At 49.6% G+C, this 23301-nt stretch overlaps 8 protein-coding genes across 8 annotated transcripts; 4 read left to right on the top strand and 4 right to left on the bottom strand.

The window, feature by feature from the left end:
• Nucleotides 1–176: 176 nt before the first annotated feature.
• Nucleotides 177–7464, bottom strand: fma-PKS (polyketide synthase fmaB; the record flags this gene model as incomplete). Its single annotated transcript, XM_065605324.1, has 7 exons — nt 177–1022; nt 1118–1417; nt 1477–1648; nt 1718–2055; nt 2126–7079; nt 7142–7259; nt 7320–7464. The coding sequence occupies 7 exons, from the start codon at nt 7462–7464 to the stop codon at nt 177–179; spliced, it is 6873 nt and encodes a 2290-aa protein (XP_065461178.1).
• Nucleotides 7465–7542: 78 nt separating this feature from the next.
• Nucleotides 7543–7926, top strand: N7455_006314 (uncharacterized protein; the record flags this gene model as incomplete). The annotated part of the gene is made up of 1 exon (XM_065605323.1): nt 7543–7926. One exon carries the CDS (start codon nt 7543–7545, stop codon nt 7924–7926), a length of 384 nt encoding a protein of 127 aa, XP_065461177.1.
• A 1024-nt stretch (nt 7927–8950) lies between these two features.
• N7455_006313 (uncharacterized protein) lies at nt 8951–10841 on the top strand (the record flags this gene model as incomplete). The annotated part of the gene is made up of 2 exons (XM_065605322.1): nt 8951–9279; nt 9572–10841. The coding sequence occupies 2 exons, from the start codon at nt 8951–8953 to the stop codon at nt 10839–10841; spliced, it is 1599 nt and encodes a 532-aa protein (XP_065461176.1).
• Nucleotides 10842–12506: 1665 nt separating this feature from the next.
• On the top strand, nt 12507–14314 carry N7455_006312 (cytochrome P450; the record flags this gene model as incomplete). The annotated part of the gene is made up of 3 exons (XM_065605321.1): nt 12507–13322; nt 13394–13730; nt 13878–14314. 3 exons carry the CDS (start codon nt 12507–12509, stop codon nt 14312–14314), a joined length of 1590 nt encoding a protein of 529 aa, XP_065461175.1.
• A 253-nt stretch (nt 14315–14567) lies between these two features.
• On the bottom strand, nt 14568–15089 carry N7455_006311 (ankyrin repeat domain-containing protein; the record flags this gene model as incomplete). The annotated part of the gene is made up of 1 exon (XM_065605320.1): nt 14568–15089. The coding sequence occupies one exon, from the start codon at nt 15087–15089 to the stop codon at nt 14568–14570; it is 522 nt and encodes a 173-aa protein (XP_065461174.1).
• A 182-nt stretch (nt 15090–15271) lies between these two features.
• Nucleotides 15272–15680, bottom strand: N7455_006310 (bZIP transcription factor; the record flags this gene model as incomplete). The annotated part of the gene is given in 3 exon segments (XM_065605319.1): nt 15272–15397; nt 15408–15508; nt 15578–15680. The coding sequence occupies 3 exon segments, from the start codon at nt 15678–15680 to the stop codon at nt 15272–15274; spliced, it is 330 nt and encodes a 109-aa protein (XP_065461173.1).
• Nucleotides 15681–17749: 2069 nt separating this feature from the next.
• Nucleotides 17750–21011, top strand: N7455_006309 (alpha/beta hydrolase; the record flags this gene model as incomplete). The annotated part of the gene is made up of 9 exons (XM_065605318.1): nt 17750–17856; nt 17907–18144; nt 18192–18248; nt 18302–18616; nt 18669–18993; nt 19070–19105; nt 19159–19288; nt 19334–20158; nt 20225–21011. 9 exons carry the CDS (start codon nt 17750–17752, stop codon nt 21009–21011), a joined length of 2820 nt encoding a protein of 939 aa, XP_065461172.1.
• Nucleotides 21012–22253: 1242 nt separating this feature from the next.
• Nucleotides 22254–22718, bottom strand: N7455_006308 (uncharacterized protein; the record flags this gene model as incomplete). The annotated part of the gene is made up of 2 exons (XM_065605317.1): nt 22254–22515; nt 22564–22718. The coding sequence occupies 2 exons, from the start codon at nt 22716–22718 to the stop codon at nt 22254–22256; spliced, it is 417 nt and encodes a 138-aa protein (XP_065461171.1).
• Nucleotides 22719–23301: the final 583 nt, after the last annotated feature.

The raw sequence follows: 23301 nt of genomic DNA, 5'->3' as shown, positions 1-23301 counted from the left end.
TTTGCCCTACGCAGATATTAAGGGAGAAAGGTCTGATATATTAATACCCTCCCTGAAGAGCGAATTTATCAGACAGCCTAGTTGTAGAACCGATCAGAAAGAAGAGAAGAAACAAGACTATATTTAAAGGACTGAGTATGTATTGACGAACCCCCTGTCTCCCCTTCTCTTTGGCTCTATGAAGCGACCACTTTCGCTACAATCTTCTCGCACAGAGCGACCAGCGACGAAGCGTTCAGAATATCCAATGTAGTTACTAAAGCCCCAAGTTCAACTCGAAGCCAGTTTCGGACTTCCACGGCAGCCAGGGAATCAATGCCGTAAACCGACAGAGGCCGTCCGGTATCTATAGGCTCCGAAAGTCGAAGAACTCTAACAAAGCACTTGTTGACTACCTCTACAGTCGCTGCAAGCTGCGCTGCGTGATCTGGGGATTTGGATCGAAGCAGCAGCAACAATGCCTGAATCTCCTTAGAACCAGCCGAGCTATTCCCCTCGCCACCGCCGGTCGCTGTGCGCCCAGTGGTGGTAAAGAGACCAGCAAACCGGGCGTCTTGCAACAATTGCGAGTTCTCAGGCTGAGGTACGGGGATACCCGTGATTATCTGCGTGGCGGAGAGTATCGATGGCGCATCGTCCCGTTGCTGCAAAATTGAAAAGTAGAGGATGCGACGCAAGAGGCCCTCGTTGATGCCCACCCAGATACTGGTGTCCAGCTTCTGTTGCATGCCATCTCGTTCGTGAATGTAACCCACATCTTCAATAACACCGAGGTCGACTGCACAGGCCGGTCGGCCCAAGCGACGACGGTAGATGGCGAAGGAGTCCAGGAACGCGTTACCGGCGGCATAGTTGGCTTGACCCTTTTGGCCGACGACTCCTGAGATACTAGACAACATGGTGAAGAAGTCCAGCTCGAGACCGAGATTTTCAGCTGCATTGTGCAAGTTCCATGTTCCTTGGACTTTGCATGCTAGTGCGCCGTGGTATTCATCGACGGACATGGAGGAGAAGGTTCGATCCTAGATGTGTAGAAAATACGACCCAATAAGTTAGCCCTCACACCCTGACTTGGGCTTTAACCCAGATAAAATCAACTGGGAATCGATTTTCTTACCCGTAGCACCATTGCACCTTGAATAATGCCTGCAATTGGCACCGTGGTCTGCCGGAAAGCTTTCTCGACGTCGTCCTTGATCGAAACATCCCCCGAAAGAAGGTCAATCTCGCACCCTAAAGCCTGGATTTCTCTGACCACACCCTGTGATTTCTCATCGGTGTGACCGCTGCGCGAGATTACGGCCAAGTGTTTTGCACCGCACTTGGCCAGATACACGGCGAGAGAAGCACAAAGACCCTTTAGGCCACCCACAATTAGGTAGCATGCGTCACTGCGCAAGTCAGAGTTTGGGGCGCTCTTCGGACCTGAATGCATGAGTAAGGTATCCCAAGAATGCAGCAGTACGCAAGACTTACTGGAACTTTGACCACCGCCTCCGCTCCATCCGAAATCACAATCTTGCCGATGTGCTTTCCAGCGCGCAAAAAGCGGATAGCGGATGGAATATCCGCAAAGGAGAATTGGTGGATGGGTGCAATGGGTTTAACGTACCCTGTCTCGATCATCTGGAATAATCTTGACATCAATCTAAACGAGAGGGGTTGTTGGTTAGCGTATGGGAGAGACCGCGAGAGCAGGATGGGGATTCGTTCTTACCGAGAAACAAGATGGTCCGGTGCTCGCTCATGCGACATATCCACTGCTCGGAATGAAATGTTTCGATCAAATGGCTCCATTGCCAGGCTATTACGATCTAGAATGTCCTTTTTCCCAATTTCGATCATTGTACCTCCATCGGCCAAGATACGCCATGATTCATCGAGCAAATCACCCGTCAATGAGTTCAGAATAATGTCCACTCCCTGGCCGTTGGTAGCATCAAATATCTGGTTAGCGAAGTCGGTATTTCGTGAGTTGAAGATCCGGTCATCCGACAGCCCGAAGGTTGATTTCAGGAACTCCCGTTTCTCGCTGGTTCCAACCGTGGCAAAGATCTGTACACCCATAGATTAGTCCTCAAGTTTCTTTTCTCAGTCATCAGTCCACTCCTAATCAAGTACTAACCTCGGCACCTGCATATTGGCATAGTTGGATTGCTGCGATACCAACACCACCAGCAGCCGAGTGGATGAGAACGCGCTGTCCTTGAACCACATTTCCCAGATCAAACAGGGAATAGATTGACGTCAAGTAAACTGCTGACATGGTGAAGGCCTGTTCGAAGGTCATCCAGTCTGGAATACTATGAACCCGCCCTGGGGTTGTCTGGACTCGGTTGGCGAACATTCCCTTGTCAAACACCACAACACGTTGCCCCACTGCAAATGAGGTTATTTCGGGAGAGACCCTAGTAATTATACCGGCGCCTTCGCCTCCAAGAGTGTGATCATTACCAGGAACAATTCCCATGGTGACGACAACATCCTTATAGTTCATCCCGGCGGCAAAGATTTCAACTTCAACAAAGCCAGCAGGCAACGTCGAGGAATCTACCGGGAGTTCCCAATAGTGCACAGAGTCGACGTTACCTAGTCGTTCAGCACTCAGGCGGATGCGGGCATTGTTGGCATGCAGGTCGACTGATTCTGTTTTCTGGGCACTGGGATCCTCATCCTGAAGGCCGGTGAGTGTCGTGTCTGGAAGAATTCGGCTCACATGTAGAACGCCGCCACGCTCTACAAACTCGCTCTCGATCAGTTGCTTGGGCTGAGGCTTGGATACGAAAGTGAGACAAGCTTCGATAGCTGTCACTGTGGTGGGCTGCGATGGCTGCTCCACGTCCAAAACAACTAAACGGAGGAGAGGTTCCTCGGCACGTAAAACGCGCAAGAAACCACTAATCGCAGCTTTTGTTGGATCGGTGACATCCATCTGGGCGCCAGAGGTGGCACATAGGATCTGACATTCCTTTTGAATCAGATTCTGCAGGATCTGCCATTGTCTCTCATCCAGAGAATCCATGACCGTAGTTGAAAGTTCATCAAGTATGAGAACAGTTTCATTGGCGCTTGTACCGCTCGCCACATCCAGGACGCTATCAACAATCCAATTTCGGTATCGAAGAGATTCAATGATCTGTGAGGAGGCCTTTTGGGCGGTTGGCTGGAGGCTGACGTGTTTGATAATTGGGCGCGAAGAAATATGATCCTCTTCATTGTTTCTAGTGCTCACTGGCGAGCACAGATAAACGTCATCGCTCAATGTGTGAATATTGCCAAAATTGTTGTCGGAAAGGGCAGCTTGGATATCTGTAGAGGTCTCTTGGCCAATTACCAGGACCAAACCATTGTCGTGCATGGACAAATGCACACTTGCCACAACTGCCGTCACTTCCTCCGCTGATGCAGAGGGTGAGATTGTGACGATGGCCAGATTGAATTGCACGCCCTCTAGGATTTCCTGAGAGACGGCGGGGTTAATCATGGTAAATTCTGCATCGGAGGCCTGTGAGGCATATTGATCTTGCGCGGCAACGAGCGTTGTTGGGTCGGTTGATGCGAAGTGGTACTTTGAGCAGGCATCTCGGATCGGATTGGATGGCGGCGAGTTGCTTTGAAGCCAAATGCTGGTCGTATCTTCTGCGCCAACCTTGACCTCTAAGACCCTCAACTTAGGGTATTTGTGAGCGACAAGATCCACAAGTGTTTGAACAAGGTCTAGTTGCTTGGTTAGGGTGGGTATCTCTGAATCATTGAAATCGTCTCGTGGTTCTGGTGTGTTCTTTGTCAGGACTTGCTGTAAAAGCGCTGTAGGTGAAGATAGTAAGATTGAAATGTCTGCATTCCAGGAAGTTCTGGTAAAGACGTGCTCCGGCCGCTCGTCCTCGCTTGTTTCCAGCTCTCTGAATTGAAGTCCCTTCATCTCTAAGAGGAGAGATCGATCCTTGGGGTTATAAACGGAACAATCCGTTCCGTAGTTTCTAGGGGTATCGGTGCGTCCGATCCCCAGGTAATGTGCTGATGCAACGGATATAGCCTCATTTGGAGATTGCTCTTGTGCAGTGATGACAAGACTGCTGATGACAGCCGGCACCAGGACAGCTCCGACAGTTGTTCTGTCGCCGCCCCACAGGGCTGGGGAAACTGTTTGGAAACATCCATCAATGCAAGCTGGGTGCATGGGATAGATGGACTGCCCATAAGATGACTCCGGGGGTTGTAGAGAAACTGTCGATCGGCTCTTCCTCTGACCAGTGACTGTCTCCACTTGTAAATGCTTCTGGAACGCGGGTCCAAAGTTGTACCCAACATCTGCCATCACTTTGTACCACGAACGTGCTGAGCTGGCGAAATGCAGAGCCTCTACAGCACCTTCCGGTGCCTGCTGGTCACTGTATTCTGTGTCAATCCGTACGAGGCCGTTGCAGTGCTCAACCCAGGCCGTTTCTCTCAACGAAGAAACTTTGAACTCGAACCACGTGCGCGTGGAGCCAGGAACAGGAGTCAACGAAAGCATGATGCGAGATGCGAGATCAGGTTCCAATACCAGAGCTCGGATTAATTTGACGTCTCGGAGCCTAAACCGATACTTAGCTGGTGCCTCGCCTTTCCAGCTAGTCATCCAGGCCGTCTGGTACACTGCCTCGACAGCCATGGCAATATACCCAGCTCCTGGGAACACGACTTGACTTCCTAATTTATGGTCCAGGAGCCAAGAGACATCCGCCAGTTTTAGCATTTTCTTGAATATCGGTGCGCTCCAGGCAGTTCCATTTATCTTGGACCCAAGAAGATCGTGGTTGATGAATTGCTTGAATCGCCAATCTGTACTAGCTGTGGTTTCGTGCCAGTATCTGGTGGAGTGGTTCCAAGAGTAGTTGGGGAGGTCAACTATAACACTGGGGGCGCGAGGCGAGTTGTGGTGGTTGACCTCTTTCAGTGAGACGGAACCACCGTTGAGGAAAAGCCATCCAGCCACCTCGTAGAGAGCGACGATCGCGTCTGTTCCTCTCTTGAGCGCTGCTGTGTATTGCGCATCTGCTGCGGCGCCTGAGAGGGACTTCTTAATCTGCGTGACCGGACCGACCAATGCGTTGCTTGGTCCAATTTCGACTAGGAAGTCCGAAGCCGACTCGCTCTGTAGTAGCTCCGTTGCGGCTTGAGCAAAACGTACCGGGTATATCATGTTACTTTTCCAATAGGCAGCATCCGGTCGTGTTTTCATCAGTTGACCAGTTACGGATGAGAACATACGGATAGTATCCTTCGTCGCCTCCTTGGTGGTAGTGACATTCTCCTGTCCTAAATCTTCGTCTTCCAGAAGCATCATTTCATAATCTTCGCCAATTTGGGCCATGTATTCGGAATGATACGCGAGGTTGACAAGTAGCATTCTGGAAAAGTGGCCATCTTCTTGCAGGCGATCTCGAATCGCCTCGAGAGCCGAGACTTCGCCTGAAAGGGTGAGGCTAGACGGACTGTTGTAGCAGGCAATCTGTACCGCTCCGTTGCCGGTGTCTAGATAATTCCCCACATCCTCTGCGCCAATACCCACTGCCAGCATTCCAAGGGGGACATCTCGCGAGACCCGTTTGGCCGCATAGCCGCGATAGTATGCAATCTTGATGGCTGCTTCCGGAGTGATCAACCCGGCCGCTGCCGCCGCAGCAATTTCGCCTGAAGAGTGGCCGACAACGCTTGTAGGAACTATCCCCCAGTCCTTCATGACCGCAAGAATGGCTAGTTGTAATGCTGTGACTAGAGGCTGAGAGAATATAGGCTGCCGCAACGCATCCGCACTTCTGGGCTCCGTCAGTTCGTCCCAAAGAGACCACTCTGGTGGTGATAGGGACGTCTGGAGTACATCGTCGAGATGGTGGATCATATTCCTTGCAACTGGGAGGGAATTCAACAATTCCAATCCCATCTGAGACCATTGTGCTCCCTGTCCTGTGAACAAGAACCCGACCTTCGGCGGAATGGCCTTTTTCTTGCCGAAGACGATCCGTTCTTTGGGTATTTCTTTTCCCTCTATCACGGCAAATGCCCTCTGGTAATGCCTGGTGCGTCTTTCGGAAAGAGTATATGATAAATCACCCATATCTAGTGATACCCCGGGGCTCATCAGATGTGCGGAGAGTGCCTGTATGCTTTTCTTAAGGGACGGCTCGTCATTGGCGGAGAATACCAGAAGCTTCCGCTCGGTACCTTGTTCTGACGAGAAGTCCTCCTCTTCATCAAAGAAGTCGAGACCAATCTTCTCCAAGTAAGACGAAACATGGGGCGAGTTCTCAGCTGACTCCAGGACGACATGAGCATTGGCCCCTCCAAATCCAAAGGAGTTCACACTGGCCCGATGCTTTTTCATCGCTGGCCACTTTATCATGTGTCGAGTTGCCCGCACGCGTAGCGCATCAAAATCGATATTAGGATTAGGGTTCACAAAGGTGGGATTGCCGGGAATCATCCCCCGTTCAACCGAGAGAATGGCTTTGATTAAACCGGAGATTCCTGCAGCGGCCTCGGAGTGGCCAATGTTGCTTTTGATAGACCCGATCACTAGCTCCTGGCCAGGATCCCGACCTTTGGCAAACACCGATGCGGCGCCCGCCAGTTCGACTGGGTCACCGGCTAAGGTCCCGGTCCCATGACACTCTAAGTACGCTGTGTCCACGAAATCAGAAATCCCCGCATTGGCATATGCCGCCCGAATAGCGGCTGCCTGCGCCTCAGAGCTGGGGCTTGCGATGCCAGGCGTTCGTCCAGCACTGTTTGTTGACGTTCCGCGGATAACAGCGCGGACAGAATCCCCATCCCGTACCGCATCATCTAGTCGTTTCAGGAACACGGCATTGATTGCTTCGGCTTTGACATACCCATCGGCTTTCGCATCAAATGTATGGCATTTACCCGAAGCTGATTGGGTTGCTCGCATCATGCCCGTCTCCTGATTATGCTCCGGGTTCAACCACATATTAGCCCCAGCGACGATCATTCCATTTGCTTGGTGGGTGTCCAGGTAGCGGCATGCCACATCAAGGGATACTAAGCTGCCCGAACATGCTGTATCGATGGTCATACTATAATTAAAGTTATCACATGGTCAGCATAAGAGAATACCAAGGGCGCTATAGGGCTGTACCTGGGGCCTCTAATGTTCAAGAAATGACTGATTCGATTACTCAAAACGGCTCTTGCCACCCCGATTGTGGCTGAATCTGGCCTGTCCTCTGGATCTCGGGCCTGGATGGCTTCATAATCTGCAAATGTTCATCAGACTTGCTGCTCCTTCCGCCTACAGTTTGAAATCCACGACTTACCAACTGCATTAGCCCCAACCAAACAGCCAATGGCTTGACCACTAATTGTCTCCAAGGGTAGGCCTGCGTTCTCCAAACATTCGTACGTGACTTCGAGTAGTTGTCGCTGTTGCGGGTCCATCGCAGTGCAATCGACCGGGCTCATAAATGGCCCGGAGTGTTATCCAAGGCTATGAAGGACCGAGAGTCACAGCTTGGGGGAAATAAACCCTTTTACATTCCAATGATCACCGATACGGGCGAGAACCCCGCGGGCTTCGGCTCCGGGATCGATCAGGAAGGCTTCAACCTGATTATCGGGGCCAAATCTCTGGTTCCCAATTTTGAACTTCCCACCACACTTCAGAGTTACTATCACATCGCCGCCTGGCAGCCCTTAGGGCTGATGCCTTTTGTGTCGCCAACTCCGGTCATGGTGGTCACCCCGGAACTCGACGTCGTTTCGCCAGCCATAAAGCAGAAGAATCTAATCTTTGATAAGTTTGATGGGCCCAATCGTCATTTGGCAGTGCCTGGGAAAGGACATATGGATGTTTTGAGTGGGAATGACTTTGGACCTGTCCTGGATGCGCAGGTGGAGTTCTTGCGTGGTATTTTCAGTGTGTGAGGAGTGGAGGTCTCAAATGTTACTTTAAGATCTCCCTTTAATGAACAAGAAGCTAACAGAATCCTTAAATCTGAGAACAATGAAACATTAAACTCTGTCGTTAAAATTGAAGTCACCATCGTGGGATGTAGTAGTACTCCCCCGATCAGGAAATAGCTTTGGTTGCCAGGTCTGAGTTTCCTCCCCTTTTGATTCATTCACGCTTTCATCTTTGAAATATCACTACTGATACCCTGGTTCTGTTAGCCTGTAAGTGGTCTAGAATCAGGCATGATTCAGGCATATTGCAGGCCAAAATAAGGTATTAAGGTACCAATACAGTGAAAATAATCCCGAGCGCTATATATATACCTGGATACTATGCTAAACCCCTTCGGAGTAATAACAATCGGCTCCAGTCTAGACCAATCCCACGGAAAGCAGAAAGGGCGGATAACCTACACGATTCAAAATAGAAAAAGCAGAGAAAAAGAAAGACAGACTTCCCAACCAAGTTCGACTTTCGTGAGTCCCTAGCTAGTCAGCACCCTGAGGGAACGCTAATGCAGGCACGCCACCAGTGATAAATATGCCATTATCTCAAATGCATACAATCAATTGAATAGAGAAAAATGTGTGAGCTGCCTACTAATAGTTGTGTAATATTGATTATTGGTATTGGTATTACTGGGCAAAAAAAGCAAGTAGTGGCGTTTGCATTAGCGTCCCTTCTGGCCCGAGCTGGCATATGGCAGGGTACGACCAGGGCATGGTATCGATATCCACCTGGGCACTCCCATGCAAGTAATCCCCGTATGTAATGTCAGCTGCTAAACTCCACAGCATCTAGACCCCGAACGTTGTCTTTATGACCAAGTCGGTCTTGGCACCCATCGCACTTAGGGAAAGACGTGGAATCACAGAAGAGCCGCACGAGCAAAAGAACTGTCGAAGTAAATCAAGCGAGCCGCATTTAAGATCTAGGGATTATTGGCAGGTGTGATTGTAAAGCTTCACACTCGACACCACATTCGTTTCAGTTCTCATGGTTTCTCTCCCTTCTCTCCAGGCCAAATGGGCCCTCGCGTTGGCTCTCCTTTCGGTGTATCCCGACCCTTTGACAGCTAAAGTTATCCCCCAAGTCTCTGCCTCCTGTCGATACATCCCGGGTGATGCGGGATGGCCTACGCAAAATCAATGGCGGGCGCTCAATGTGACCGTCGGCGGTCGTCTCCTCGCAACGAACCCCATCGCGCACGTATGCCACGATCCAACCTACTCTGCGGCTGACTGTGAAAATCTCCAAGAGGCATGGGGTACTCCAAATCTGCAGTGTGTATCATCCCCGCTCTTATCTCTCCTCCGCATGAGACCGTAAGTTGATGACGATAATCCTGTCAGAGTCTCACAGCCAGCGGAGATTCTGGCCCCATACTTCCTGAACCAATCCTGCGTCCCCTATACGGCCAGATCCCGACCCTGCTTGCTCGATAACTACGTGAGCTATTCAATAAACGTCACCGGAGTGGCCGATGTGGTGGCAGGGGTTCAATTTGCGGACGCCCATAATATCCGCTTAGTGATAAAAAACACTGGCCATGAGTGCGCGCCCTTTAAGATTCTTTTATTACACCCCACCAAGTAACTAATGTATTTGACATTATAGCTTTCTCGGGAAGTCCACCGGGAAGGGTGGCCTTGCGCTGTGGACACATGACTTTAACGACATCGATATTCTCGCCAACTATAGTAGCAGCTACTACCAAGGTCCAGCAATGAAGATGGGAGCCGGCGTCATGGGGGGCGATGCCTCGCTGGCAGCCAGTGAACAAGGCTATCGGGTGGTGGTCGGCTCGTGTCCAACCGTTGGTGTGGTAGGAGGATACACGCAGGGAGGAGGACATTCGCTTCTGACGGGGTTGTACGGGTTGGCTGCTGATAACGTACTCGAATGGGAAGTCGTCACTGCGGACGGAACTCATCTGATTGCTACGCCCACCAGTAATTCCGACCTATTCTGGGCCCTCGGCGGTGGAGGGGGAGGTACCTATGGTATCGTAATCTCAATGACGGTCCGGCTATTTGAGGAAGGTTCTGTAGGTCGTGCGTCGTTGATCTTCAGCAGCACCACCACCAACGGAACGGATGCCTTTTGGGAGGCCGTGGACGTGTTTCAGTCCCATCTAACAACGATCGTCGATGACCACGGTATTGTGGTGACCTACGTGCTAAGCAATGACACCTTGAACCTCTACGTGGCGACCGCGCCAAACCGCACGGCAGACCAAGTCGCGGAGATTTTCACACCAATGACCGCGGCGTTAGCCACGCGCGGACTCTCAGCCAGTGCCGTCAGCCTTACCACTGCCGTCGCCGACACATACCACGACCACTATCTGGCTACTCTAGAGCCTGCGCTAGGAGCGGCGCGATCAGACCAGATCACGTCAGGGCGCATAGTGTCGCGTGAGAACATGGCAACCAACAGTTCAGGTGTTACTGCGGCCATGCGCACGGCCACGGCCGGTGGCTCTATGAATCTGCTCTGCTCGGCGTTGAACACTGCGAAGGGCGTCGCTTCAGTCGCGAGCACCGCCATCCAGCCCGCCTGGCACACAGCGCTAGTGAGCTGCGTGCTTTCCCAGACATGGGATTGGACGATGCCATGGGAACATATGCTTGAGCAACAGGAATACCTCACCACCGTCGTGGATCCGGCCCTAAAGGCGGCAACCCCCGGATCAGGAACGTACCTGAACGAGGCCAACTTCCAGGAGGCGGACTGGCAAACGACGTTTTACGGCACTAACTATGCCCGATTGAAATCGATCAAGGCAAAGTACGATCCAAATGACCTATTGTATGGCCTCACTGCGGTGGGAAGTGAGGCGTGGGAGGCAGACTCGGACGGACGACTCTGCCGAACAGACGCATAAAAATTCTAGCTAAATACTGGAATTATGACTCGTATACATTAGACTCACTAAAGATAAGTCGTGTTTCGTTTTGCCTTGAATAATCCAGGTTGGCACTTCATAGCTATCTAGATACTCACATATCCTATATAGCTTGTGGTCTTTCTTCCTACCAAACAATCCCCTCCATCTGCTTCCGTCAATATCCACAGAGTACGTAGTACAAATCGCCCATAGAGAGTGCCCTACTTATACCGGTCCCACATGTAGCTCTTTAGGACTTCCAAGGTTAGATGGTGCGGTGACTCCAATTAGTCAGCTCAAGTCCTTTCGGCTTACCATTATTTGATACCTGATGGAATTTTAATTAAGTTAAATCGAATCGAATTCAGCCGTTTTGGCGTGACCTAGTAACGACTTTGTATGGCGCATTTACAACCAGGCCTGCCGGTAAAGGAGTAAACACAGTCGATCAGTAACCTCGTTAGCGAGCGAGCTTCTATGAGCGGCCGAACCGCCGTAGAGCCGGGCGACCTTCGAAAAATGCCACAATGGAAATAGAAAACACAAGACACGTCATGGTCTCTCTCCAGTCCCCGGTCGCTCTCGGCCCCCAATGTTGAGTAGTATGAAGGACTTTGAGTCTTCCACAAATGGAATACTGTATAGTATAAAATCGAATTGTAAAACTGTCTAACCTCTTCATACCAGTTAAAGCCATTTTTATGCGCTCATTTCCACCCCTGTAGATTCATCTACTTCTCTGTATAGAATAAGAATTTGTAATATATTCGCAGAGACAGAACCGAAAAGAAGAAGCAGGATGAGCGATGACAGCGCTGACTGCATGGTTCTGTCATCTTCCATTGATTGAAAGCAGCCCGTGTTGAAATGTCATCCTACGAGACAACATTCTGCAAGTTGTAAGTAGGAGTATGTGATAAAGGCGTCAAATTGCATCAATCCTGTTAATTCGGATTTGCGTACGAGTTCAGGATCCTTGGCATCAATTTTGACGCATGTAAGAGTTGGCGTACACGAGGGCTGACGTATACATAACCCTGAATTAGAAATTAGAGTTGCAAGGATCCAACGCCATGTTAAGCGTGAAATTAACTTGGGTTTTCAACACCCAACCCTCTTATTTAATAATCAAGTACATTTGTAGATATTAGTTTGCGAATCAACCGATAATACATTATAAAAAACTCAAATTCTAATTAGGAAGTCAGCACTACTGTACTGCAAGTCAGCGGGCGGAGTCGAAGGAGTTTCACATTTCACTAGTGGAGCGTGTGGATCGTCCCTCGATTTACCAATATGCAAATGCGGAAATGTCATTAACAAGGCAAGATGAGGTCTGAAGCTGGTGGTCCAGGTAGGGGCCAGCGCTAGCTTACAATGCAGATATTGCTTTGCCCAACTGCCTCAATCATCCCATGTTGCTTATTCGCATTATCAGCGTCTAGATTAGATGTACGGTCAATACCGATCCTTCCAGGTGTGTCAGTGACATTGTAGGAGCGTGGCAGCGAGGAATCAGCCTTCTCGGTGTCCAATCTATCAGTTCGCCAAGATACTCTCTCTGGAGACTATATGAGAACAACCAAATGACTCCGCGGTGTTTCTCAACTTGATCAATGCTACGAAGGTCCCATCCCTGTTACCTAATAGCTAGCTATCCACATGCAGAGCGCTCATCCTTTCCAAAGTCGGGTTCTTGAATGGATACCACTGCACGAATTTTTGAACGGGTGGACGATCCCTTGCCTATTATTCGGCGCGTGGCTAGCCTACGGCTCTTGGCTAGGGATCTACCGCCTATTCCTAAGCCCTTTGGCTAGATTCCCGGGTCCTAAGCTGGCGGCCCTCACGCAATGGTATGAAGTCTACTTTGATATGGTCAAGAAAGGTGGCGGTCAATTCCCTTTCGAAATCAAGCGGATGCACGACAAATATGGTCCCATTGTTCGCGTAAACCCCTTCGAGCTTCACGTCGACGATCCAGACTTCTACGATGTAATCTACGCGACAAATAAAGCATATGACAAAATGGAGCACTTCCAACACCGCTTCAATGTGCCCCTTGCTACTTTTAGCACGTCCGACTCGGACGAGCATCGCATTCGCCGGGCGGCAATCAGTCCCTTCTTCTCCAAGAGCCGGGTTCGAAGCCAAAACGAACGAATCCAACAGCTCGCCTCCTCCATATCCCAGCGACTGGCTACCGAGTATGCCGGGCAGAACAAGCCTCTGGATGTGGCCAATATGTGGGGGTGCTTCACAGCGGATGTCATTATGGATATTGTCTTTGCGCGCCCCAAGAACTTTTCACGGTACCCGGACTTTGAGTCCCCATTCACCCTGGCCATTCACAACATGTCGACCTGGGCTCATGTCACGCTGCATTTTGGCTGGATTTTGACCATCATGAACCAAATGCCGGACCGAGTTGCCAAGGCCCTGTTTCCTCCATTCAGACCAATTATTGAATTCAGAGAAGTTAGTAGTCCCGTAATGAGCTACAAGCTAAAGAGAATCCACAATGCTAATGGCTGTGTATTGAACTACAGGAGATGGCCAGTGAGATTACCGATATCCTACAGGGTCGAAATCAAGCTGCCAAGTATGCTGCCTATTCAACGGTCTTTCACGATATCCTGTCCTCGAGCTTACCTCCGCAGGAACTACGACCAGCGCGTCTCAATGATGAGGCTGTGGGTCTAGTGGGTGCAGGAACCGAGACCACGACGTGGAGTTTAACGATTGGAACATTCCACGTCATCAATAATCCGCATGTGGCTCTGAAGCTGAAAACCGAGCTGGCCCAGGCGATCCCAAATCCCAATAAAATGCCCTCTTGGACAGAACTGGAGAAGCTTCCTTATCTGAGCGCAGTGGTTAAGGAGCGTAAGTTAATACCATCTTTTCTTCCACACTTGTTCCCTCACGTCAGTCCATCACTCTTAAGAACCTCCCCATTCAAGAGCGGACAAATACTGAGAAGAGAAACAAGATCAAAGGCTAACATCGATATCCGTTTTGCTATGTCGATAGTTCTTAGAATCGCGTTTGGCGGCGTTGAGCGCCTCCCTCGAATCAATCAGCATGGGATATGGACCTACGCAGAGTGGAAGATCCCCGCAGGAACCCCCGTGGGCATGGATCAGTATCACATGCACATGAATAAGGACTTATACCCTGAGCCGACAGCCTTCCGGCCAGAGCGGTGGTTGGGAAACCCCAGAGCCCCTCACGGTGACAAGCCCTTGACCCATTACCTAACACCATTTGCCAAAGGCACCCGCATGTGCACCGGCCTTAACCTGGCCTATGCGGAGATTTTCATCGGGCTAGCCACTGTTTTCCGGCGGCATGAGTTTGAATTCTTCGAAACGAGCAGGCGGGATGTGGACTTTTACGCGGAGAACCTCAAGGCGTCGCCGTGGCCGGGAAGTAAAGGGGTTCGCGTTTTGGTGAAAGAACTCAAATAACAAGGAGGCGATGGAAGCACACTAGAATTCAAAGACAAACAGAGGGTAGCTAGAAAATGGCAATAACCGGCTGTTCGAGTCTAGATGAAGAGTCAGAATTACAATCAAGCACTATCACAAACCAAGATAACAATATCCAGACTGTCTTTTCTAAGGGCCACGAATTCTCTAATAATATCCCGGAGATCCTTGGGCTCTATCAAACACTGGTGCGAGATGCCGGCGAGATGCCGCACTGTTTGTCTCTCATCCCTTAACGTTTCTTCCGGTGACTGAGGATGGTATCCACGACAAGAGTATAACCCGCACTAACGGCCAGAAACAGGGGTGACTTCCCATCTGCATCACATATCTCGTTATCAGCCCCGCTATCTAACAGCAAGCCAACAGCTGCTTCGTGGCCCTGCTCAGCTGCTAAATGCAATGCAGTGCGTCCCTGTGCGTCACACTCATTAACACCCGCCTGATGCTCTAACAGGGTCTGAAGCATACTGCAGTTCCCGTTTCGAGCTGCAACATGCAAAAGAGGCATCAGTGACATTTTGTCGGTCCGTGATTTGATATGGTACTGTGAATGGTGTTGGTGAGATGGTTGGCCAAGTCTAGTTTGGGAAGAAGTAGCCGGGTTGTTGTCCCTAGACGAGGGCGCTGGTATGCTGCAGTTGCCGCAGCTATTTTCCATCGAGAGTGTATCGCTCATGAATGGAGCAGCGAGAGAACGGAATAATAATGAAGACACTGTAGCACTTGCGCTAGGCTGGTAGGGTGGGGCCATGGCAGGACTATACTCTCCCTGGGAAATCACATTGGAGAAGGTATGTGAGCTGTCAGGTGGTACTTGTTTGCCATGTAATGGGTTGGCCAGGGCTTCTGGCCAATGAAAAGAATTTGCAGATTCTCTGCACGGGGGGAAGTAACTTGTTCTGTCCGCCGGGGTTCTCGATGGGATGCATGGGCCTATGGCTTCCACTGTAGAGCTATTGTTGTGACGATGGGGATTGCTTGCTGTGCGGTTGGGAGCATGGCACAGCTCAGAGTACCTAGCTTGGATTTCAGATCCGCTCCAGCTGGCTGATTCGGTCTCTATAGACACTTTGTCGCTTTCTGTGTAGATCGTACAGAGATCTATAGGTTCATCGTCCCAGCTCCAGATGTTTTCATTTGCCTGCTTTTGCTTCTGCTCCTGCTTCTTCTCTATCGAGAATCAAAACTCAGTTCTATCTCCAATTTTTCGGCCGTGGTTCCACACATGAATTGGCTTACCTCGGTATCTCCGTTGGGCCAGCCTGTTTTGCAGTCGGCGGCGTTCTGTTGGAGTGGAGCAATCCAAATACAGCTCCATGAGTTGTAACTGACCCAAGTCCATGATAAATTTGAGCCGCAACGCGCGCTCCGCTTCTGTGACAACGATTGAGGTTGAGAAAGGGGGGGGGTTACAATGACTTCGCGGGGCAATGGCAAGAGACATTCACCACGTTGAGCTACTTATCACAGATCCGATATTGATCCGCTACCTCACCATCTTGGCCATTCTCCGTAACCCACTCTCACTGGTTCTCGATGGTTTCTTTCTTTCGTAATTCAATTTCAGAATGAGTACAACGTCCATGGATTCCTATTGGCAGTTTAGTTTGGCTGTTCCTGGGTGTTTAATACTCCGTACTTATGGTTAACGCCACGGCTTCCCTCAAATCCGAGGTCCGTGTGTTCCCTAATACCCTGAGCTCCCCGTTCTATTTACTTGAAAATCTTCTCGGTCTACTGACATTCAAAGGTAATCTGGGCTAATGAAACACTCGTCCAATTCCTGAGTAATCAAAACTGTATTGGAAGTGGTAAATTCAAAATGTTCCAATCAGGTTGAGTTCCTTAAGTATGGGGCGGAGGAGGGCTCGCTCAGGGCACCTGGGCATCTATATTTCATTTAATCTTCACGACCATACTACAATTATAATTATATCCATGGATGTAAAATGGGGAGCAAGCAGAGTTCTAAGGGTGTTTTCCCCCTTTTTTTTTCCGCCCTATTCTTTATTGCCAAAACAAGTTTCAGCGTATTTTGAGTATCGGAAAGGGTAGTAGTTGCAGGGGTGTCATGACACGCACTATATATATCGGAGCCTGGAGTCTACCTTAGTTTAGCCCGCTTCTAGGCCTCTCTATAACTGTGCCAAGAGCTCAATACACCTCCGTGCATTGGTGCGACTTGGAAGATGCCAGATTTTCACCGGATACTAAATCTAGAAATTATATATGTCTTGTACGGCCTGCCCATACAAAATACACTTATGTGCCTCGTAGTTATCATTGTGTATATAACTTCATACATAGCGTGGTTTCAAAATCATTATCTGTTTTCCATGTTATCGAGAGTTTAATGCAAAATACTAATATTAAAGTAAACATGCTAGACTTATATTACATTGTACACTTTCTCTTACTTTATCTAGTTCGATGATGCCCACGAGGCACCTAACTAACTTTCATATAGGCAGGTCTTACAAAAGATATCTAATTTCTAGATCTAGTATCTGGTCAAAATCTGGTATCTTCTGGGAGCACTCACAAGGGAGGTGTGTTAGCCGCTTAGCACGGTTATAGCGTAATGTAAATCATCCATGTAAAGCTTTTGAGACCATACAAATCTATGCATCTCTAGTTTTTAGGCGGTCTCTCTGGCTATGAAAATGAAGTTTTTCATACTATGTACAAAGTGTAGTTCAAACCACCCTATAAAGTGGAGATGCATAATTTTATATGGTATGAAAAGCTTCATTTTTGCTCTGCCTATGGCTATCAGAAGCAGGGTACATTATTAATGGCTGTAATCAAACCTTGGAAGGTTATACATTACCGTCTTCGTATACATTTAAAAAGATATCTAAAAAGACATCCCGAAAGAACATTCAAGATCCGCATAAGCGGCTGACTATTCTTGTAGTGCCTCCAGGGCTGTGTGGGTTTTCTATCAGGCCAAAATAAGGCATTCGGGCATTAATCCGCCTAACTACCCGTCGGTCCACCCGTGGACAGCGGTCGAAGTTTACCCAAGATATTTACATCTCTCCAGGGCTTCATACCTAATAATTTATGGACATTTTTATTGGCAATCCTTTTGTCCTTCATTCATGTAGCCATGCTTGAGCAGTCAAAAATAGACACAGCTACTTCAGCCCCTCCAGGGCTAAAGTGAAAGGCGCAGCAAGGCGAATCATATGCGACGAAGAAGCGCCCTTCAGGCATGGCCAAGTGACTACGGGGGACTCTAACTAAATGTATCGCAATGGAGGATTCTCCCTGGCAATATCTTCCGTTCCAGTTTTTTTTATTTTTTTTTTATTCCAATCTACATATATTCGCTTTGGTCTAATACGCAAGTCGTTGGATTAGACCCCGTCAACAAAAGAACCCGGCCTCCGTTGGCGCATAGCCAGAATGGGGTTCCTATCGCGACGATGTGTTCCAGCCGCAAACCAGCATAATTCAAAACCCTCCCCGACCGGTATCAAACTATTCTACGCCCCAGATAATGGAGAAATCGAGTACGTACCTTCTTGGGTCTGAATAAGAAGCCCCTGACATTCTCCTTGAGCATCGTCTTCATCCACGGTCTTACCGGCGATCGCGATGCGACGTGGACTGCCAGTGACGCGACCGACCCCTGGCCCAAAACCCTCCTACCACCTGTAATTTCGACAGCCCGCGTCCTTACATTTGGATACGATGCAAATGTTGCCGATTGGAAAGGGGTTGTGTCGCAGAGTCGTATCGCCAACCATGCGGGGAACCTGCTAACGGCTCTCTCAACCTACCGAGAGAACGACGACACGGTAGGAAGTCCAGTTCTGCAGATACGAGAGCATACTGATATCTACAGAATGAACGACCGATCATATTTTTCTGCCATAGCTTAGGAGGATTGGTCTGCGAGGATGTAAGATGGGTACCCCGCTTTGGTTGTGTGAGCTGCTCTAATATCCCAGATAGGCCTTGCTCGCATCCAACCAACGCCCGGAGCGACATCTCCGTAATATCCTCCATTCCACCCGCGGTATTATCTTTCTCGGCACACCTCATCATGGATCTGGCCTTGCTAGATGGGCTGAGGCCTTATCCCGATCTATCGGCCTCGTCAAAAAGACGAATTCCAAAATAGTCGGTGTCCTCAAACGTGATTCAGAGGTGCTTGCACGGATTCAAGACGGCTTTCACACAATGGTCAAGACACGCAGTGCGCAAAGTTTGCCGCCGATTGAAATCACTTGCTTCTACGAAGAAATGCCTTTGCCGGGTATTGGTTTAGTAGGTTAAGCAAATCCAGGATCATCCCTGAATACTAACGTCGAGGCAATAGGTTGTGCCACAGAATTCGGCGATCCTGCCAGGCTACATCCCCATCGGAATCCACGGCAATCATATGGATATGACCAAATTCGCCGATTCAGCCGACCCTGGGCTTTTGGCTGTTTGTGGAGAGATGAGACGGTGGATTAAAGAGCTAAAGCCAGGCAACAAATACCACACAAAGCGACCACAGGCGGGCTCTGCTCTGGATGAGCAGCCAGATTCCGGCAGGCAGTACGGTGAAAACAATCGTCAGTACAACAACTTCGGGGGCATGCGGCAAATTGAGGCTGGTTCTTACTATGAGGTCCATGATGATCAGCATCAGCAATTCGGTACAGTCCCCCTACGGACGGCAGCCCGGGAAACTCGGGATAGATAGACTTGGGCGAAGATTAACGTGGAGAATAGTACACAATCATTTTGAAGCGAAGAAAATCGCGAAGTGTTCGTCTTGTCTACTCCAGGAAATTCTCAGTATCTAACATTCTTTTCTTAAGCCTATCATGTGATCCCCTTCCCCCGAAACGAGGATATAGTCGACCGCACCGCTATCATCGCCAAACTCAACCCCTTCTTTCAGTCCACTGAATCCCATAACGCTGCCCTTTGGGGTCTCGGCGGATCCGGGTAAGGTTATTATGCTCGCATAGATAAGCTAGCTAATGATCGAAGGAAAACGCAGGTAGCGCTTGAACTCGCTTGGCGCCAAATCCAAAGCAAGGACCCTGTGTGTTCCGTCTTTTGGGTCCATGCCGATAACCAGGCGGCGTTCGCTCAGGACTACAAGGCTATCGCGGACAAGCTAGGCCTCCCAGACGACCTCGACGGTAAAAAGCTTCTCACGGCAGTGCGCGACCGTATTGAGAGCCAGCCACGACGGCTGCTTGTTCTCGATAATGCCGACGATCTAACAATCTTCGGTGTCAGCCGGGGAGGGGGATCGGCGGAGAACCTCTCAAGCCTAGCCAGCTACGTACCAAAAGGTGCTAACGGGAAGGTGTTGTGGACGAGCCGCGATGAACGGATCGTTGGTACCCTCGTCGGTGCGCAGTGTGGTATCCAAGTCGGCCGTATGAGTACTGATGAGGCGATCCGTCTCCTTGGGAATTTGAAGAACGGCGAAGGCGAAGTAAGCAGTGAAGAAGACAGTGACGCAAGGAAATTGCTTGAAGAGCTCCAGTGGCTACCACTAGCCATTTCGCAGGCCGGTGCATTTATGAGGCGAAGATCAATGCCAGTACGGCAATATCTATCTCGACTATTAGAAGGACAGGAGCGATGGCGAGTCCTCAAAGCGGAGCAGTTCGATCGGCGCCGACGGCCTGATGTTCCGAACAGTGTTTTAGAGACGTGGAGCATATCTGTCGAGCGCATCCGGGAAGAAGACGAAATGGCGTATAGGATCCTCCAGGTTATTGCGTACGTCAACAACCAAAACATCCCGATCGAGCTTATGGCGGCAGTGGATACTCTGGGCAACGAAGGACAGGAGCCTTGGTCATCTGAGAGCCAAGACTGATTCATGGAATCTATCACGCGGCTAAGAGAATTTTCATTTCTCAGTGTACGTGAGGGGGAAGAAGAGGTTTTGCAGCAGTACGAGATACATAAGCTTGTGCAAGAGGCTACACGATATGGGCTCAGTGTGAGGAGCACGGGAGATGCGGCATACTTCTCGAATGTGGCGCTCCAAATCGTGGAAAGGCTCTTTCCTGAGTCGAGGCCTGAGACGTGGCGGGAATGTGAGAAGTACGTTACCCATGCGGTGGAATTGGGCAAGTGGGCAGAGGTCTGCGAGAGAGGCATAGAGGTATCGGATCTTTTGGGCCGGGTTTCGGACTATTTCCACGACTGCGGTAGGTGGATAGATAAGCAGCCGGTCGATGAAAGGATGTATGAAGTGCGGCAGCAGGTGCTCGGCGAGGAACATCCCCATACGATTGAGAGTCTAGGAAACCTTGCGGCTACCTACCGCGCACAGGGCCGGTATAGTGAGGCGGAGCCGATGGAGGTCAAGGCCCTAGCCCTATGGCAGCAGGTGCTCGGCGAGGAACATCCCGACAAGATCCAGAGTTTAGCAAACCTTGCGGCTACCTACCACGCACAGGGCCGGTATAGTGAGGCCGAGCCGATGCAGGTCAAGGCCCTAGCCCTACGGCAGCAGGTACTCGGCGAGAAACATCCCCATACGATTGAGAGTTTAGCAAACCTTGCGACTAACTACCACGCACAGGGCCGGTGTGAGGAGGCTAAGACGATGCAGGCCCAGGCCTCGGAGCTACAAGAGCAGGTCAAGGCCACGGAGCTGCAGAAGCAAGCTCTCCACGGTAAAGACCCCGATGCAATTTAGAGCACATTTGCAACCTGCGAGATGTCCTACTCGAATGTCCGGCGTTTGATAATTGAAGAGTGAGGTGATTGACGAACTGGATGGATGTGGTTGGTCAATGGCATCGGGGAACGATGAGATGCGTGTCGGATTTCATTGCCAAAATGGGGTTTCACAGTCAGTGAACTCAAGTCCCATGGGAATGGAGGGAAATACAAATGCGACTGTCAGTGAGGGCGATACGCAAACAAAACGAATCACTAAACAGGCATAGAGAAGTCAGAGACCGACAAAGCACCGCACATAGAATGACCACCGGTCCATGCCATCCTCTTCAACATCCGTATTAAGCAACTAATGGACAAGAACGGCAGTCGATATCAAAAGCTAGGAGGATGGTGATGTGCCATGGTGGATGCAAAGCCCGGATGTGTTCAGTTCCCAGACTTGGAAGCAATGTTGGCGCAGGTGCGTGCACAAGGCGATTCTGGTAGTGTGGAATTTCGGTGATGCGAGAAAGCCGGAGGGGATGAGCAGGGCTTTGAGGATGCGGTGATGTTAATACGTATAAGCTGTGTCATTCCTGGAAATGCATTCGAATTCACCCCATAGATTTAACATGTACTTCCAGAAAGGACGATCCTCCATGTTTCATCAAGGAAATCTCGGCAAACTTCTCAGGGCTAGTATCCGACTCCGTAGCCAAGCACGGTGCCGAGCACGTTGACAATCCTGAAAAGCACATGAGGAGGCTAGCGAAGTTTGGACGAGACAGAAAGCTTGAAAGCTCACCGAGCAACTGGACTTAGGTCCCTGCGTCGCTCACCATATGAAGAGGGGAACGCTCGAGGCTGTATGCTCTCAGGTATACGGGTCCATCCAGCATTGACAATCCAACAATACGAACCTGTGTATACAAAGGAACCAGGGCGATGGCCCCAAGAAGTGAATTTCGAGAGGTGTAGGGTGTGTGTATTCTCAATCTTTAACTCTCTGCTACGTATATCCTGTTTCTCAATAATCTTTGGGCCTAGGTTCTTCAACTGGCCCAATTGATTCTTGTGGTCTTGCCATATTCTTTTCTATTCGATTATAACCAAGTCAGTCTCGGAGGACTGGTCTCCTTCGACAGTTACCAGATAGTTCCTCTTTTAATGGCGACTAACTGGTAGATAACTTCCTTCTACGCGGTTTTGTTCCAGGAATATCTCATTCATGTTTCCCACGTGGCTATACAAAAAGTATCTCTCCCACTAATATTCTCTACTCGAGGGCTTTGTTAAGAATGACCTGGACTTTGTGGAAATCAGGCCACTCCGATAGCTTTTCGATCATCTTCCCATCCTCCGTCATGGTGAGCACGAAGACATAATCAGTGCCGTATGGACCAGTTTCCAATTCTCCCTTGCTACTGCAAAGCATCGTCACCGTCCTTTTCTCTGCGTCCGTGTACATCTCGTGAATGGTAATTTTGAACGATTTCAAAAGCTTAAAGAAAGCTGCCGCCCTTTCATATGTTCGAAATCTGAAGCTGCATCAGCATAGGATCTCTTTTGGGGCATTCGCAACTTACTGTTCCTTGGTCATTGGGAAGGCCCCCTCCGTATCTGGGTGGAGGGTATAGTGGATGTCATCAGTCCACCGTGAAACAACATTGTCCAGCGAGCGACTTTCTAGATCTGAGATCCAGCCAGCGGCGGTTTCTTCAAGAGTTGCTTTGAGTGACATCGTTGAAAAGGAGGATAGCAGGTTGTGATGAAATAGGTTGATTGACAGTTTCAAATATATATGCCCGCCTTGCTCCTCTGCTTCTTATACTTCGCTTTTTGTAACGACACGTGCATACTTGCATCTTGGCACGGTGTGATATTTGACCGAGTCCAAGGTACCTCTAGCCAGATAAGGGTCAATCAAAGACTATTCTTCGGTACTAGACCTCAATATATTGCCGTAGAGGTGATATAGAAACATACGTCCCCTTGGTTGGCTAGGTAATTTGTCACGACCTTTCAAAGGTTGTCTCCTACAACCGCTTTTGGATGTCTACCCGACCCGGAACCGGGGATTTTTCACTCCCGAAGCTCCCCAATCCGAGGCCCGTATCCGTGTCTGCATGCCCCTTATCATCTGATTGTGAGAACCCTAAAACATCATGCAAATTTCGCTGAAATAGGAATCATTGATTACCAAGCGTACTCTATATCTGACGGCTGTGGGCTAAGATAGTGTGACCCATTTCTGTTATACATGCACACTGTTCAGTAAAATTTTTTAAGAAAGGCGAATCGAACAAGGGATTTTGTGGCCCGAA

This window comes from Penicillium solitum, assembly GCF_028829755.1.
Source record: "Penicillium solitum strain IBT 25940 chromosome Unknown utg000004l_segment0_segment0, whole genome shotgun sequence".
Taxonomy (NCBI): Eukaryota; Fungi; Ascomycota; class Eurotiomycetes; order Eurotiales; family Aspergillaceae; genus Penicillium; species Penicillium solitum.
Note: the sequence above shows the minus strand (reverse complement) of the source record. Positions and strands in the feature narration are given on the sequence as shown.